The sequence below is a fragment of the Hemibagrus wyckioides genome, linkage group LG23, assembly GCF_019097595.1.
Source record: "Hemibagrus wyckioides isolate EC202008001 linkage group LG23, SWU_Hwy_1.0, whole genome shotgun sequence".
Taxonomy (NCBI): Eukaryota; Metazoa; Chordata; class Actinopteri; order Siluriformes; family Bagridae; genus Hemibagrus; species Hemibagrus wyckioides.
Genome location: NC_080732.1, coordinates 9,115,988 through 9,133,292, shown reverse-complemented (window position 1 = coordinate 9,133,292; position 17,305 = coordinate 9,115,988). Strand labels below are relative to the sequence as shown.

General features: G+C 39.3%; 1 protein-coding gene across 3 annotated transcripts in view; it reads right to left on the bottom strand.

Annotated features, from left to right (window-relative positions):
- The window catches only part of pou6f2 (POU class 6 homeobox 2), an 86,953-nt gene that overhangs the window by 43,887 nt on the left and 25,761 nt on the right, over positions 1 to 17,305 (bottom strand). For all 3 annotated transcript variants that reach the window (XM_058376052.1, XM_058376054.1, XM_058376053.1), the window contains one exon: positions 16,339 to 16,561. In XM_058376052.1, coding sequence (XP_058232035.1) covers positions 16,339 to 16,561 — 223 coding nt within the window. The remainder of the gene's footprint in view (positions 1 to 16,338; positions 16,562 to 17,305) is intronic.

Below are 17,305 nucleotides of genomic sequence, written 5' to 3'. Positions count from 1 at the left end.
AAGCAAGAAAATCAGAGAAAAAGAACAAAAAAAGTGTCTCTCGACCAGTAAACAGGCCACTTTTATATTTCTTCTATCTGCTGACATGTTGACACCACTCTCACACCCCGCCATGAATTATATATGGCATCTGCGCCCGGAAAAAAGCCAAGAGTCCAATTCATGCTTGAAATGTTGGGGCAAGTTGTCTTGCAGGCCTTGACAGAGCGAAGTATATGTGGCACTCTCACAACTCTGAAGCACTCGGAACGGCACTACTGGTGGAAAAGGAGAGCAAAGAACAGAAGGCAGAAGGGGAGGAGGGAAAAAACGAATTTAAGAAGAAGGTGAAAAAACAGATTTCTGTCAGAAAATTATCGGAACCTGAGGAAAGATCAAAGGCAAAAGCAGGCCCTTCTCCCGCCTCCAGTGACGGGTCCAGAAAAAGAGATGGAACAACAAAAGGAGTGTGAAGAGAAGAAAAACAAATAGAGAGAGGCAGACAGGGAAAGTGCTGAAGAAACCCCCATGTGGCCCTATTATGTGGGCACCACTGCAGGTAACAGTATGTCTTAACAGCAGTGCTTTATAAATGCTGTCATCTTGTTAAGGAGAGCCGCTGACCTTCCACTCTCCTTAAAAGACAAGAGCAGATTCACCGGGTGAGGGAGTGAGGGAGCTAATTGTCAGAGCTGATCATACACTGCAGGCTAAAGAGATCATTACAACTGAAAAAAGGATTTGATTAAGACACTTCGACGGGATTATTTCATTTCCTGTTTCTGGAAGCTGTATAATAAAGCGATGCTATGGACAAAATATTTATTTCTTATGGTAATTATTTCATTTAGATCCTTTAATTATTATATCTTTGTCTCCTTCTTCATTTTTAATTACAACTGACCACTAAATTCCCCCTGGGTTTCTGTGTGCTGTGATTCTATTGATTAATCAACGTGATGTGAACAGTAGTTAAGACACAGAGCAATAGACTGATTCAGTGGCTCGTTGCTTAAAAGAGTATCCAATTCCAATCGTTTCCTACAAGCATCAGTGCACAATTTCATTCATTCTTAACTTTATATAGAATTATATGGTATTATTTAAATCTTCAGGAAACACTTTATCCTGGTTAGAGGTGTGATTTATCTGGAGCCTATCCCAGAAATGTTGGAATACAACCTGGATGGTAGGCCAGTCTATGACAGGGTATCACACACACACACAGACACACACACACACACAGACACACACACACACACACACACACACACACACACACATACACACACACACACACAAACAAGCCTATTAAAAATTAAGTCTATTTGATATAGTAATTATACATTATTACAATATTTGATTGCATGAAGTTTATTATTTCTAACTATCTCTTTGCTTTTGCTTCAGTTAAACACATTATATTGTGTCTAAAGTTTAACTTAGATAGATAGATAGATAGATAGATAGATAGATAGATAGATAGATAGATAGATAGATAGATAGATAGATAGATAGATAGATAGATAGATAGATAGATAGATAGATAGATAGACCCCATGAGGGAAGAGAGATGATATGATATGAGCACTATGAACAATTCCAATTTTTCCACTCAAAATATGTTGACCTATATTACAGCTGATGACTACATGTTTTCCACCTGTTTCTATCTGAGGAACTGACAAAAAAAATGATGTCATGACTTCTGCCCACTTCTGTTCTTGTTTCTAATCTAGCACTCATTTTTAGCTCCCTCTCACCCCTAAGCCACGAGAAAGGAGACAAGAAGACATAACCACCATAGCAGATCACAGGATTTCCTCTATTAAACAGAACCTTGTTTGGCTGACCTCTGTGACCTCCTCTATAGCCTGTGTGTCTGTGTGGCTGCGAGTGTGTGTGTTGTGTGTCGTTCATTCTCCATTCTGGAAGCTCTTGTCTGTGAGCTGCCACTGAAAAAAACACTTGTCTTGTGTTTGAGTGTTGTCAGACTGTGTGTGTGTGTGTGTGTGTGTGTGTGGCTGATTGTCAGAGGTGAACACAGAGGTCATGGTGAGCAGGATGAACAGTGTGTGTGGCTATTTTTGCTCCTTGTACAGAATTAGAGGAGTAGCTACTTTTCCCATTACTATATAGCACCTGTGTGTCCTAACATCACACCATTTATACATCTGGGCCAGATTTTGTGTGTGTGTGTGTGTGTGTCAGTGCATGCTACATCACATCCTTACTCCTTACCCTTGGGGCTCAGACAGTTCTAAAATGTCCAGAAGCAGCGATTTGGATAGGGATCAGACAGCACTAAATGATAGGCAGCCTAAGTGGTCCAGAGGGTTCAGGGGACTAGAGAAAGTAGCTTGTTGGGATCAGGACACAGAGCTGGCTCTATGAGATACACGACATATCACCTATATCAGAATTCTCATCCCTTGAGGGGGATTTAGATGGGGTTTGGGAGTGTTTTCAGGGAGGATGAAGGGGGAGTAATGGGGGAGCACAAGCAGTAGGTCTTTCATGTATAGCTAAAAGTAATAAAATTGTTTTTTGTTTTTCTTTAAAAAAGTGACTCTCCTAAGGCCAGTACACCACAATGAGAGCGTGTATCACATTCCTATATTGGGCACAAAGGGATACTATACTGAATTTGTGTTATCTGTATTAATTTTTTTTATTAAAATATTTTTAGTAGAGGTAAGACAGTGTGCTGTTACTCTTGCACACACACCACACACACACATATACACACACACACACACACAAACACACACACCTACCTAGGGGCAATTTAACCTGTCTTATTTACATATCAGCATGTTTTTAGCAAGTGGAATGAAACTGAGAACCTCTATGAAGGCACAAAGATCAGTAAGGCAGCAAAGCACCCTATAATTTGAAATGTTTTACTATAAATTAAAGTTTATAGAGGTGATAATCTGCTTTCATCCTAATTGTGCTATGTATTCGAACCCATGGTGGAGTCCAATCCACAACGCTGTTACAGAAAACAAAGATTCTAGTCTTGATCTTGAACAGGAGTAAGTGAAGCGTATGCTAGAAAATGATTCCTCATGGGTAATGAATTTCACCAGAATGAATCAAAATTTGCTTCAGCACTGATGATGGTGTGGTGCCTTAACTTCTCAGGACCTAAGCCTTTTTCATTAAAAATCTACATGCAGTAGATAAAGGGTCATGGGAATTTGAATAATAAAAGAAAACCACATTGCTGTTACAGTTTAAGTAGATCATTAAGGTTAGGGTCCTGCCTCCTAACTTGCTAAAATCTGTATATAAATTTGGTTAAATCTGCAAAGATGTTATATGTACTAATATAATAAATGATGTTGATCCACAGCCCGTGATGTGTTTCTTTTTTTAATAACCAGAGTTATTAAGTCTCAGAACGGAGTTAAAGAGTCTTACCCCCCTGCCACCCCCTGCAATTCAAATACTTCTTTAGCCTTCAGAAATTCTGCTCTCAGAGGTCAACTCTTCACACTCTCTGATGCCCCTCTGACTCAGTTTGCCTTGCCCATCACCACCGAGGTCTCTCCCATGCCCCTTCTCCATCCATTGAGCATGTGGCAGCGGGTAAAGAGCCTCATGCAAAATTTATGCTCACCCGGCAGTTTCAGTGGGCGGAAAAATCAATAGAGGTAGGCACTGATGCGTCGGGGAGACAGAGTGCTGGTTGACAGACAGTAAAAGCCTTAGGGGTGTGTGTGTGTGTCTGTGTGTGTGTGTGTGTATGCGTGTGTGCATGTGGGGAGGGACAGAGGGCTGCATTTGCCGATCCAGAGATGGACCACAGCCTTCGCGCTCTGTCTTCCTTATATCAGAGGGATTATTTCAGTAGCTTCAGAGCCTACCTGAAAAGCACAGAAAGAGCTTTAAATGGAGCACACACACACACACTCTTCTGTCTGAAATATATCTTTAAAAAGCATCTTTTTTTTGTTGCATGTTTTGTTGTGACTGTTGTTCTGCACCGCTGGGGTAGATGAGCGCAAACTTTACCCAGGCAGTCATGTAGAAATGAAAAGAAGGACTTATTGTTGTGCAAAGCAACTCTGAGTGTGAACAAGGGCTGAGCAAAAACAAGCCAGATTTCAGCGGGATGAACACCAAACAATTGGATCTTCTTTTTTTTTTCTCCCTCCCTCCATCTTCTCTTTAATTATTCCCTTTGCTCATCTTTTCAATCTGTTCACACTTACCAAGAGAAGGGGGGATAAGGACAGGAGAGCGTGAGAGTTGAAAGGGAAAAAAAGAAGAGAAAATGAGAGAGGCATCATGCCCACAAGTACCGCAGTGTTACTGATTACTGATGCACACACTGACAAGTCACTGCCTGTGATGTTAAATGCTCTTTAAAACCAGTCCAGTGAAGGCGAAACCACAAGCGAAGTAAAAAACTGCTGATATAAAACACATATGATCAAGAAATAGATCAGATACATATTCAACACATTGTATACCATCAGTCTTTCTATTATGCACCCGGCTGCTGTTGTTTTGCGGTGCCCGAACAAAAAGTGAGGCAAATAGTGCTTCAAAAAAAAAAAAGTCTCTGAATAAAAAAGTAATGTGTACGTTGTTTTCCGTTTCTCTCCACGCAGCATTTAATAGAAGCTCAGCTCTTCTGTGAAGTGGCAGCCAGATTTTTGTCGGTTTAGTGGTTTCTCTCTCTGCATGGCCTATAAGGCACATGAGCGATGTATGATGAATGAAGTGGCGCTCTGCTTATGCGCTTATCATGCTCGGTGAGCAGCAACAGGTTCAGCTGAGGTAAATGAAATTCCTCTCCAGGACAATATATCATCACAGCAAATGTATGTATGCACCCCAAACTTACACAAGCAACTCGAGCCAAACGCTGACAAAGTGTGTGATGGGTAGGGGAAATGAAGGAAATGGAGGTAATGGGTATGCAGGGGGGTGCTTGGGGTGAGATGCAGCTAGAGCTGTGGTAGCGAAGTGTATTTTCATATAAGCTGATCCTTTTTTTCCCCTCTACTTCTTTACTTTTTTCAAGATTCAGTGGTGGGAGTAAATTGAATGTCTGAATGTTCAGTGGCTGATTTAACACAGAAAGCTTATTAGCAGAAGACAAATCACACTAAGATGCTGAGTAGAGATGAAGAAAAGAGTGCTACTCTAGTACTGATACACTGATGTGTCAGGATTATTGCGATATTTTCTGACAGATTAATTAGTTTAATTCAATTGTACTATATTTGTATTGTGCTTTTAACAGTAGAGATGACTAGCGAGTAAGCCGGAGGGGATTTTGTGTTTCCTTGAGACTGCATGAGGAAAAAAAATCATATATAAAGCAAAGTCTTTTTTCTTTTTTTTTTTACAGTTGTGTTCTTTAACGTCAAACAGCAAGTGTATTAAAAGCATGCTCAGTATCAGCATCATAATCTAATCACAGCAAGTAGAAATGTATAGTATTCAGGTCAGATTATCCACTGAAGAAAGGAGGAAACTTGGGTATATGCTGTTTTTGGGGAAATGCCACCCAAATGGGATATCTGTCCAAATTCAAGTGCTCAGTTCATAATAAATTGAAGCTCAGCAGGAAAGATGAAATGGTTAATTAAAGTTACAGGAGAAATATAGGTTAGCTGTAGCTAAGTGTAAGGAAAAAAGAAAATTGTCAGGCGAGCGTAACCTTAACTCCCCAATGACAGGGGGGTTTCGGGGGGAAACAGGAGGAAAGGAGGAAAGGGAAGGTGAGAAGTTGCATGTTTGAGGGCAGAAAGACACACTTAAGCTATCTCTCCGTCTCCTCTTCGCTCTCGGCTTTCTTAGCAGTTTGGGGGCAGATGTAAGACTTTGGATGTAATAGATATCTGCGGTCTACTCATGTGCTACATGATCCAGCCGCTATGCGCCTTCACCAAGGACCCCCCAGGGACCATTACACTCTCCGGTCCTTCCTCTGAGGCCTCTTTCATCCCTCTATAACACTTAACACAGGACCCTCACCCACCCCTCCCGAACCCAAAGCCCTGCCACCTCGCGTAGAAAGCATGGCTATTAATTAAGGTAATTAGGCTCTGAACTAGCAATTAGAAACCGCAGACAGCTTTTAGCCACTGTTTTTCGCCTTCCAAAGAGGACTTGGTTTCAGCACCATCTGCTGAGTTTAAACTCACCACAGGGTCTTGTGTTTCGGGGAGAAGAGGAACACGTTATCTGAGATGCAGACCTTCACGTGACCCTAGGGTTCGATTTTTTTGGAACATCTCAGATTTTGAGTTTTCATCTCTTTTTTTCCCCCTCTCTGATATGAAATGACACGGCATTGTATGTCAGGGAGCTCTTTTGACTGAATGTGGAAGTGATCCATTTCGGAGGACTGATCCCGCTTAAAATATATTGCAGCACTTTAAGGTCTATCGATTTGTTATTATGGCTGAATGTATTTGAATAGAGAAGCCAGCGCTGCCTGTATGTGTATTGAAAAACAGTTTGATTTGTATTGATAGGTTGATTCTTTAGATATTGATTAGATGTTGAGGTTATAATGACATGGCTGGATTTGTGTAGCATTTATATTGATTCCTGGGTAAGTGGGCATTGATAAGCTGCTAGGTTACTATTGATTGCTGTTGACATTCAAGACATAGTGCACTATACCAGTATAACACTAAAATGTTTTTTCCCCCCTTCTTTTCAAATATAAGTGTCCAAAAATGGAAAAGTGTATTTTCTTACAACACTGCCAATGAGCTATAATACAGGGGGGAAAAAAAGCCGTGCTCATACAGGACAGACCTTTTAAACTTCACATTTTCCAAGCGATTGAACTAAAAGGCAGGCTTAGCCCATCAGAAGCTCTTTTTCCACACCTCACCCTATATTTTAGCAACTTTTCCATCTATCAAAGAGAACTTTCAAGCTCTTCTAACATGAAATGGCATACCTTTGCCTTCACGTTCTCACAAAAGGTACATATTTGTGTCAATAGGGGTGTTAGAAATCTCTACCTCTTTCTCTAAAAGCTTCAACAAAAAGCTTGAAGCTTCAGTTCTCATAGTCAGAGTACCAAGTAATATGTTATACTATACACACACACACACACTCACACGCACATACAGAAACACACACAAAAGGAGTGACATATTGTCACTCTGGTGACAGAACACAATTGTCGTCGCAGTACGATAACCCCTTTTTCATTGCAGTTCACTCCCATGAAATTACCATTAGCATTACGACTCATGCAGAACTGAGATAAATGTAAAAACGTCACCCAATTCAACCAAAGGAGAATGCCAGTTCCCCCAGATTACCATCTCTCCCTCTCTCTTTCTCTTTCTCTATGCTGCCAAGTGTAGTATTTCATTTACAACATATGGTTGGTTTTTCTCCTCTCACCGGCCATGTAAATCACTAATCAATTTCCATTTCCAAGGCCTGATGACGGGTTGTCACTGTGCGCTTATGAATCGCCACATAGCAGCCAAGCACAAGACCTTTAAAAACGGAGAGGTGAACATCTCAGAGCAGAAAAAGATTCTAGAGAGTACATGAAAAAGAACTGCACTTGAATAAGTCTAAGATATTGTAGCTGATGGATTAAGTGAGCTAAACTCCTTATTTCATTAAACCGAACTATGAGGTCGGGATCTTTGTCTTTGTATCATTTTGTATCTAGCTTTTGGACGGTATTTTTAGTAAGACTTTTAAGATCATGATTAATTTTTATTCTAGCTGTATCTTTCACTTTATCATTTTTCTTTCTCCTTAGTAAGGGTTTAATGCAGGTCCACTATCTGCATCTGCCTCCTTATCTGTCTGGTGCTCAAAATTTATGCATTTGTGTCTGTAGATGGATTGAACCCTGAGGCAGATGTGGCTTAAATCAATCTTTAAAAATATAATTAAAAAATTCTAAATATTTTTCATTAACAAAACAAATTATAGAACGTTTGTTTGTCCAGTGAGGTTTCCATTTATGAAAGAATAATGGACACATGCAGAAAGTGCACAAGTTTTTATTTTTTAAATAGCCTCAGCAGGGATAGTCTAATCTGTGTGCAACACGGTCTATGTGGGCTATATGGAGAAGCGACTCTACTGAGAAGTGAAGTGGATTTCAAAAAATTAGCCCAGTATTCTGTATCTGTATCTGTTCAAATCAAATAATGCGCTCATATTCGGTTACATCCCTATGCTCTCAATATCTGCCAATATTAACTACCTCCTCAGGTCCATATTCCACCTGAGCACATCCCTGACTCCATCCCTGATTCCACATTTTTGTTGAGCATGCATCTTCTTCTACCTTCTACCTTAGCTGTTTTTCTTCTCCATCAACCCTTCCATCATCATCCCCTGCCTGTGTTAAGTCTTTGTCCATCTCTGTGTGCGCAACCTGCCTCCTGCTCTCTCTCTCTCTCTCTCTCTCTCTTATTTAAATATCTGAGTGAGCACAGGCAGACAGCTAAAATTCAGGAGCTCGCACCACGCCAGAGAAAGTGCGCACTGAGCGATTTGTTTAATTTAATGCCAGTGTTGAGGAGCTTAAGTCATTTCAGGCCTTTCTGCACCACTTCCCCATCAGAGACAAACGTCAAACGGCTGCAACCTTTTAAAAACCTTTATTGGGTTCCTCCAATTATTTGGAGACTGATGCTATTACCATAAAATATACAGTATACAGCAAACACGGGTGAGGATAATGAATGCAGAAAGAAGAAGGGAAGAAATGGCGGACCCTGTCAAGATTAACAAAAGTATCTATTTTAGTCCAGGCGTTCCTGACCTGGAGTTTCTGCACTGCATGTATGTGTCTCTGTGCTTTACCATACAAGCAGCAAGACAAAGAGCCCGGCTCAATTGAAACAGACAAAGCCATATCCGATTATCATTATTATTGTCTATTTCAATCTTCCTTCGTTCTCTCTCATGCGCGCTGTGGCTGTTTCTTCTTTGCAGCATTTAGACAGAGTGACAATGCCACCAGTCACATTTAAAACGAACAGCATGTGGCAGACCAGGCGGCTGCTGAGTCCGCTTCAAGACCACAAATGCCACAAATACGCCAAACAGTAACAGCAGGATTTTAGCAGACACTCGAAGGACTCTCATTGCCCATAGCGTTTCGGCTTTAAGAGGAGTGCAGATGTAATCTCCTCTTGATCTGCAGCCTGTTTTACAATAAAGGACTCATACCTAGAAAGCACAAATTCCTACATTTTAATCATAAAGCTTTAATTTTTGAGCATGGCATGGAAAATAAATGATATGGAAAACAAATTCATTCCGTTTCATTCAGTTGCCTCTTGATGTGTACTCTTTATGACATGCGGTGCTCCATATAAGTGTATTTCCACCTCATAGCCTGTCTCTGTGTACATTACAATTTGTGTTATTTTTGTTTCTAACCCACTGTCACATGCAGTCACCTGGCAACATACTTGCAAGCTGCTTATTCAAGTCAGACAATATTCAGGGGAAAAAAAGGCAAGAGAACAGGATGGAGAAGGAACCGGAGCGATATCAGAGGTGTGTGGGAGATGAAAAGCTTAATTTCTGCCGGGATTGCCTCGGAGAGCGAGCGCCACGCAACCCTCCCTGTCTCCGACGCCACCTCTCACTCTCAATTATTTGGCTCCTGTCACAACAAATCAATCAAATTACTCCAGCAAGCCTGTGTGCAGGTGCTGCTAGCACATCGGCAGTCGCATTAGCTTTGAAATGTATGAGAGCTCTGGCAATTTTATCACTCTTATTTATTTAATGCGACTCGCTCCCCTGCGAGTCATCTAACAACTGCTGCAAAGTTAAATCATTAAAGGACATTACAGAAGGCTGGCTGTGGGGAGCACTTTAAATTAAACACACAGAAAGAGAGAGTGAGAGACAGAGGGAGAGAGGGAGAGACTGAGCGAGGTTTCGCTTCTGTATTGTGTCGAAATAAAGTGAGAGCTGTTCATTTGAATAGCGAGGTTGTTGCGACAGAATCAGCTTTAGTACAGTATACGCAGCAGGAATTCCTGGAGCAGGAATCTTGATCCTGTCTCGATTGTAATTTGCTTTGGATGAAACCGTCCGTCAAATAAGTCCATCCATAACTGCTTTATCCTGATCAGGGTCATGGTGAATGTGGAGCCTTTTCCAGGAATCTTGGATGTGAGACAGGAATATATCCTCAAATGCACATCACTCATCACATCAGCATTCCACATGCAGCCAAATAATTGTAAAAATATCAAAACGGTGTAGACTAACTGAGAATTTTTGGCTTTATAAGGATGCCCTGAAGTAAGCAGGAAGAAGAAGTTTGAATAAAGGTAATAAAGAGAATTTGTGTAGTGCCTGGCCCAAATATATCAAATCCCTCTTTTCTGTCTTACTGCTGTTACTAGAAATTCTAATTATCAACCTTGCTGTCATCTACTTAGCGTTAACTTTACAAATCCTAGAGGTTCGAGGTTCCTTTAAACTAAAATAAGGGTGTTTGAACTGTTGAGCTCCCTGATCTCCCTGTTTTCTGTTGCATCTCCATCTAAAGTCATCCAGCTCTTTGACAGCAGACGACATTCCAGAGGGAGCGAGAAGCTGTTCTCTTATTGTAGTGATTAGAGCCAACACGGCTCCTCATTAGCCTACATGAGCTGAGAGATGCAGGCAATTACCCCCTCACCCCTGAGTGCCGTTTTATGTTTCCTATGGAGAGAACACACACACACTCTAGCCCTCCCGTCAACCCCCGGTTCCCTCGCTGCACGGTACACTGCAAGCTCTGATGCGTCTGTGACCAGGCAGCTTACAATATGAATATGAAAGAGTCCGACTCTACATTTGTTCTGCATTAACTCAGAGAGATACTGACAAGCGGGAGGCTGATGTTTCATTTGCTGCATAGGTCTGTGGGGAACAGACTGGAGCACTACATTAGTGTTGCCAAAAACACTTGAATGGGTCATGAAAAAGAAAGTTATTTATGATCCAAGGCTGAATTCGCTCTGTCTCTTAAAATTAGGCTTGTAGAATGAGGGAAAATCAACCCAGATGCTATTTTCACTTGAAGTTTTTCTTTAATTGGTTGTGCAAGAATGCAGAAAATGTAAGACAAATTGAATAAAAGGAAATGTTTCAGGCAATATAATTAAATTTGACATTCAAAGAAAGGAAAACATGAGATGGTGCTACAATACGTCACAACGTCTTCTATTTCTAAAAGAACATTTTACTGTGTCTCTGTCTGTCCTGTAACAGTTTACTAAATCCTAACAGGAACTTAATAGAATACCAACATTGCTCTCTGGTGTGATCTCCAGTAAAATCCCAATAAAATGTATGAATGATCTAAGGTTAACCAAATTAGATATGGGCACATGGACATATCAAGCAGTTCAGTTTTCCTCACTTCTGTTAAACATAAGTTTACGTACAAGATGAATCAGATCTTACCCTCCCAAACATTTATATTGTACAAAGTCTGGCTGGTTAATGTTGATGTTAATATTAATGTCATTGTCAAATATCTTTAACAAATTTGAAATTAATAAAAGTATCTGTAGGCAATGTCCTTTCATTCAATTAAAAAAAATACATTATGGACATTCTGCAATGAACAAGGAGGGCAGAAGGGTAAGAATAATTGACTAAACACCACAAAATAGAAAGTGCTATCTGTGTTATCTATTTAAAATTTAATGCTATTTAAAAGAACATTAACTAGCAGTGTACAATTTTACCTTCGGCTAAACGTGGTGCCCTTACCAAGCTTCACTAAAATTACAAAAAAATAATAGAAGAAATATAAAAGTAAAAAGAAGACTAATGCAGTTGATAAGGTTCATTTGTTGCTTTGCTTGTGGAATTATTTAATCTTCCTTAACTTTCCTCTGAAATTATTCTTATTATTTGTTGGTTTATTCTGATCCAGGGTGTTCTGACCTGATATGTCACACATAAAGAGATAGCTAAGTTGTACATGTTGTCATGGGAAGATCTTTTAATCATACAATAAGTCTCTCTGAATGTTATTGCATTAGTAACTGAAAAACTTGTTATATGCTGTATTGGGTAGCTTTCACACATTCAGTTAGACAGGAAGAGAGACACGTTGTGTGACAAAGCCAAAACACTAACTGCACTCCTGTATTTCTCCAAGAATGTGCTGCAAATAATATTCATCGATTGTGAAAATCCAGTCTCTAGATTTATCCTTCCACCGTTTGCATTTGACTGAATAGGTAACCTGCATTAGACCTGAAGAGGACATGTTATCTTGTACAGATGACAGATAAAAGCTAATGTGTACCATACTAACATTTTTCTGCGAGAGGGATTATTTAGGTATTCTGCATTTTTAACAAAGAAAAGTTATTTTAAATGTTCACCAAGATATAGTTTTCCTGTGATAGCGCACATGCAAGACATTTTCTCTTGAACAAATGGCAGGTAACAGTGAGACTGAGTCTACTATTAGATGGCCAGAGCCCACAACTAGGCCAAAGGGCACTGATGCACCATGCTAAAAGACATCATCATTAAACTACCAGGCGGGAAAAGTGTGTCAGATAAATGACAAATCTGATGTTAAAAAAGATAAGGGTGGCGTTTGGGGTAAATTTGATCTGTAGAAATCTTAGAAGGAAAGCACTAGGTTAAAGGGCTCTAAGCCTTGAGAGTGGATTCATATGATTCAGTGTAACAAAGCCCACAGTGAAATCTCTCCAAGAAAAACTGAAGGAGGAGAGAGCAAAAATGGCTGAACTGGAACAAACACTTGAGGATTGTACTAATATGAATAAAACTGCTGCTTTCAGACGGTCTCAACCCTGTCTCTACCCATTCAGAGATCTCCCGACAGTGCAGTAGAAATTCAAAACAAAGGCCGCTAACACAGCCCCAGTGAGAGATTTCTGATAGCGAGTCTGGCGTCATGGAGGAAAATGGATTCATGAAGTGTGTTCTGTGAGGAATGAGGAGATCAACACAGGCCTGTGGGCTTTTATTCAGCACACCACATACCTGGAAGTTCACAAAATCCTCCTTATCACAATGGACCAACAAATTCACGTTAAATATCCACATGCCATCCAAACACTCCTGTCAATAGCACAGGCTCATCCGGTGACAGCAGCAAGAGTCACTTATCAAGCTGAATATGGTTTACAAATTTATTCTCAGATCATTCATGTAGTGGAAATGTAGTACTCATGAATATCCGGTTTGTTTGGAAAACACTGATATCCTGAATCCTGATAAGAGATTCTGAATTTGTGCAAATTTTAGTTGCATGAAAACACTCATCTATATATTGTTGATTCTGACTCTGTTCTCTCCAACCATCTGCCCAGAAAAGCATCAGAAACCCTCAAGGCCATGACTGCTTGGGTATGCAAAGAAATAGTAATGAGAGGGCTTTCCTCTTTCGGGCTCAGACAGGCAGTATCTGCTTCTCCATCAGCTTCAGGGTTTAGCTTTCTCTGCACCAACACTGCACCGTATACTCTTCATACTTGTGCCAAATAGCTAAAGATGACTAAAGATTTGAATCATAATCACCGGCAGTTTAAACCATGTAGTTTATATGTTCGTATCAAGCTTGCCTGTGAAATACGAACATATGCAGTCTACAATATATTGGAAATATATGGTAATATAAGCTGGGTTTGATAGTTAAGCATCTTACTACACTAAATATTAACAGGAAAATATTAAATGAAGGTAAGGTTTCACACGTACGTTGGTTCAAACAAATGCTAAAATGGTAAAGTCTATAACTGCTACAGAGAAATTCAACACCTAAGTAGGGGCATAAATAATAAATAGCAGTGCAGAGAAATACAAAGAAGAGGTATCCTAGATTACTGTTGGAAAACAAACTGGCTTATTAGACCTTTAAATGAAGAATTGATTAAATAAATTAAATAAATAATGGAAGAAATAGGCTTATGGTTTTAATAAACCCCATTATCTTTTTTTTTTTTATATTTTATTGGTCTTGGTTGGGGCATGGAAAAATTCACTTTGTGTCATTGTCAAAATTCACAATTTTTGTCATTTCTTACTGGAAACTCGCCATGCTGGTGCCATGCTGATGCCATGCTGACCTCCAGAACCAGTATAAGAACCTGAAGCTTCAGTAGTGACTCAGTGTCAAATAGTGAGTGGTGAAGATACAACAAAAGCCTCTATTATTTTGCAATACAGAGCTGATATAAATAGTGCTATACTTAAACAAAGGCTTATCCCTGTGGCGCAATCCTCATGATCGGAGGACTCAAGATGCTATGAATCCTTAAAATTTTTTACTTTTAATTTTGAGATATTATGTCTTTATTTAAGCTATGCTATGAATGACTTGTGTAACTCAAAGTAAATACACATTATGCCAATTATAATAATATTAAATTATTAAACTTGGCATAATAATCTTTCATTTCAGTATGTTATTATTATAAGATTTTGTTATTTCAAGAAATGCAAGAATGTCATTATCTCATTATTTCATTATTTCATTAGCAACTAATAATTACTAATATAAACTAATAATAATTATTTTAATACATTTGAAATTCCATATTATGTAGAATTATGCCAAAATATTGACATTGGGATTCGGCATTTCTAAAGCTGGTCTGTTTTAATTATAAACCAAATTAGTAAATTAGTTTAAAAATGTGCTAGTTTGTTCTAAAAATCCACTGAGAAAGCAAAAAGAAAGACTTATAGTACCATGTTTTCCTCTGTAGATTCAGTTCTATAATGCTGGTAAAGCTTTTAGGAAAAATGCTGATGTCGAACCCACATAAAGAGTTTGTGGTTATTTGAGGCAGAGATGCCGAAAGGTTATAAGTCAAAGTATTAGCCCCCACTTTGCTTTCTATTTTTGAAGCTTCTAGAAAAGTTAAGCAGATCCCAAGGCATGTAATCGTGACCGAGGAAACTCTGTGTACATTTAGTAAATCTTCTGCCTGCATGAGTGTTTATTAAAAGCTCAGATGCTGTGTTTGCCTGTTGTTATTTATGCATGTTTGTGTCCATTAGAGACATCTCTTACTCCATCTGAGCACCTCAGCTATATGTCTATCCATCCATCCATTCAGCCATCCATCCATCCATCCATCGTCTCCTTTTTGGGGCATTTTTTTTCTCTTGCCTGTGCATTATTTTAATCTCCAGACTCTTGGAAAAAAAATGAAAAGCTAGGACTAAAAGATGTGCTACTTTACATGCACTCAAATGTATAACGTGGCATTTTTAGTCAGGTATTAGTGAAAGCGTCTCATCCAAGATTTATGACTGACGGTTTCCCTCCACCATCCCACGGTCTAATGGTATAAAAGAGACAATGTTTTAAACATTAAAATGAAAACCATTTACAACTATGATCAAAAGAGTACACTTGCACATTAAAGTTTAAAAAGAGGAGGATGAAGGATGGAGAGAGGGATAGAGAAGAAGAGAAGACAGGAGGTTGCTCCCAGATGCAGCTACAGAGTGGAAGAAGAGGTTTAAAGTGCTTTTTGTATTGAAATGCAAAATGCTGACCTGTAATGAATATGAGCTGCTGTTTTAGGCCAGAGCTTCACTTCTCCATCACTCTGCTGTGTTCTATACGTTATTAAAATCGTTCTATTGACCACCATATAGGTTCTATATGGAACAATAGAGTTTAATTTCACAAAAGGCTACAATTAAAATCCTCTGAATCATCAATGCCAATAACACTTAACCTTTAAATTCCATTTAACCACTGACTGGACTTTATGCCTGTAAACTACACTCTTTTGAGGAAAAAAGAATATATCAAATACCCATAGAATGTTGATGTTAGAATGTCCATTTGTCCACCTTGGAGATTTGTCCACCCACAGAGAGAAACGGAAACTTTTAACTATCCCTTGAAGACTCTTTTGTCTTAGCATGTGATTTTCTGCTAATTGATGTTTATAGTGATTGATATTGCTTATCAAATCTTAGACTTTTAAAACCATCAGTGCACATGGATATTGACTTTGTACTTCATTTATAAACAGTGCAAGAAAAAGATTCCAGCTAGAGTTCTTTCGGTTTGTTCCTCTGGCACATACCCTTAACAGTGCTATGTGAAACCCATCAGTAAAGGGTTTTTCGGTTTTCTATATAAAAAGGAGAGTTCAAGGTGGTACCCAGGAAGCTAAAACTGTGAGCTATGATTACATATATAGCAAAACTGTTTTTCTAAAAGAACTGATATTTTCTATTGAGGTTCAGTTTACCACTTAGTTGGATTGAATCTACAGTATATAGACTGGTATATACTGGCTCTCTGATTGTACCATTGCTCTAGACTAATCTGGATAAAGATTCTAGTTGAGTTTTACAGTGAACTCTTACCTTGCAGGTTCTGTAGAGGGAGAGTCATGATGCCCCCAGCGGCTGCTGCAGCCACCAGCCCCTGGATATTGGCTGCTGTAGGCAGAGACAGGACCAGGCCCTGTTGCCCACCCAGGTGCCCACCTGCATTAAAGGGGATGAGGATTGGCTGGTTTAGACTCGGCGCACCTCCTGACATCACACCACTCATGGCTGAGGCCAGCTGCTGGGCCACCAGTAGAGACTGAAACAAATGACATTATAAATCAATGAATAAATAAACACCACACATACCTTTCTAGGCTTTTAAAAACAAAGTCAGAAAATAAAGTAGTGAAATTTGTTATTATAGTGATCAGCTAATATTGCTTTCAGGTTTTCTCCTAAATGCTTTTCAGAAGCAAATCATTTCTTTATTCGGTCATTGTTTTTATCTTTAATGAAACAAAATATTTTCGATGTAACAGAACATTTCTGGACACTTTCATGTACAGAAAACAGATGATTTGATCCACACTAAGAATACGTGAGCTCAAGATTGAAGCTTCAGTTGTGAGGTAGCAACACTACCCACTGTGCGACCGTGCCGCCTCGTTTCTGAGTTGTGTTGTCTTTCACTGAGTTTCATCTAGCATTCATGAACTTCGGCTGTAGCTCTGGCCTGTAGGTCTGTGACCTACACCCTATGAATCTCTCTCTCTCTCTCTCTCTCTCTCTCCTGAACATCACCTGCTCAGACTGCGAATGCTGGAGTAATTGCTGAAACCGGAGGGGAAACACATGTTAGTGTCTGTATGATAAGCCACTCTGATCAATAGGGAGGCTGAAGCGTAGTGAAAATTCAAACCAACAACAAATAATTACCGCAATTACCCAGAATATATGCCATATAGGGAATTTTAGAATCAATTTTGTTTGTTGTACAGTTTTCAGGGCCATTAATTTGTCTATTTAATTTATATATATATATATATATATATATATATAT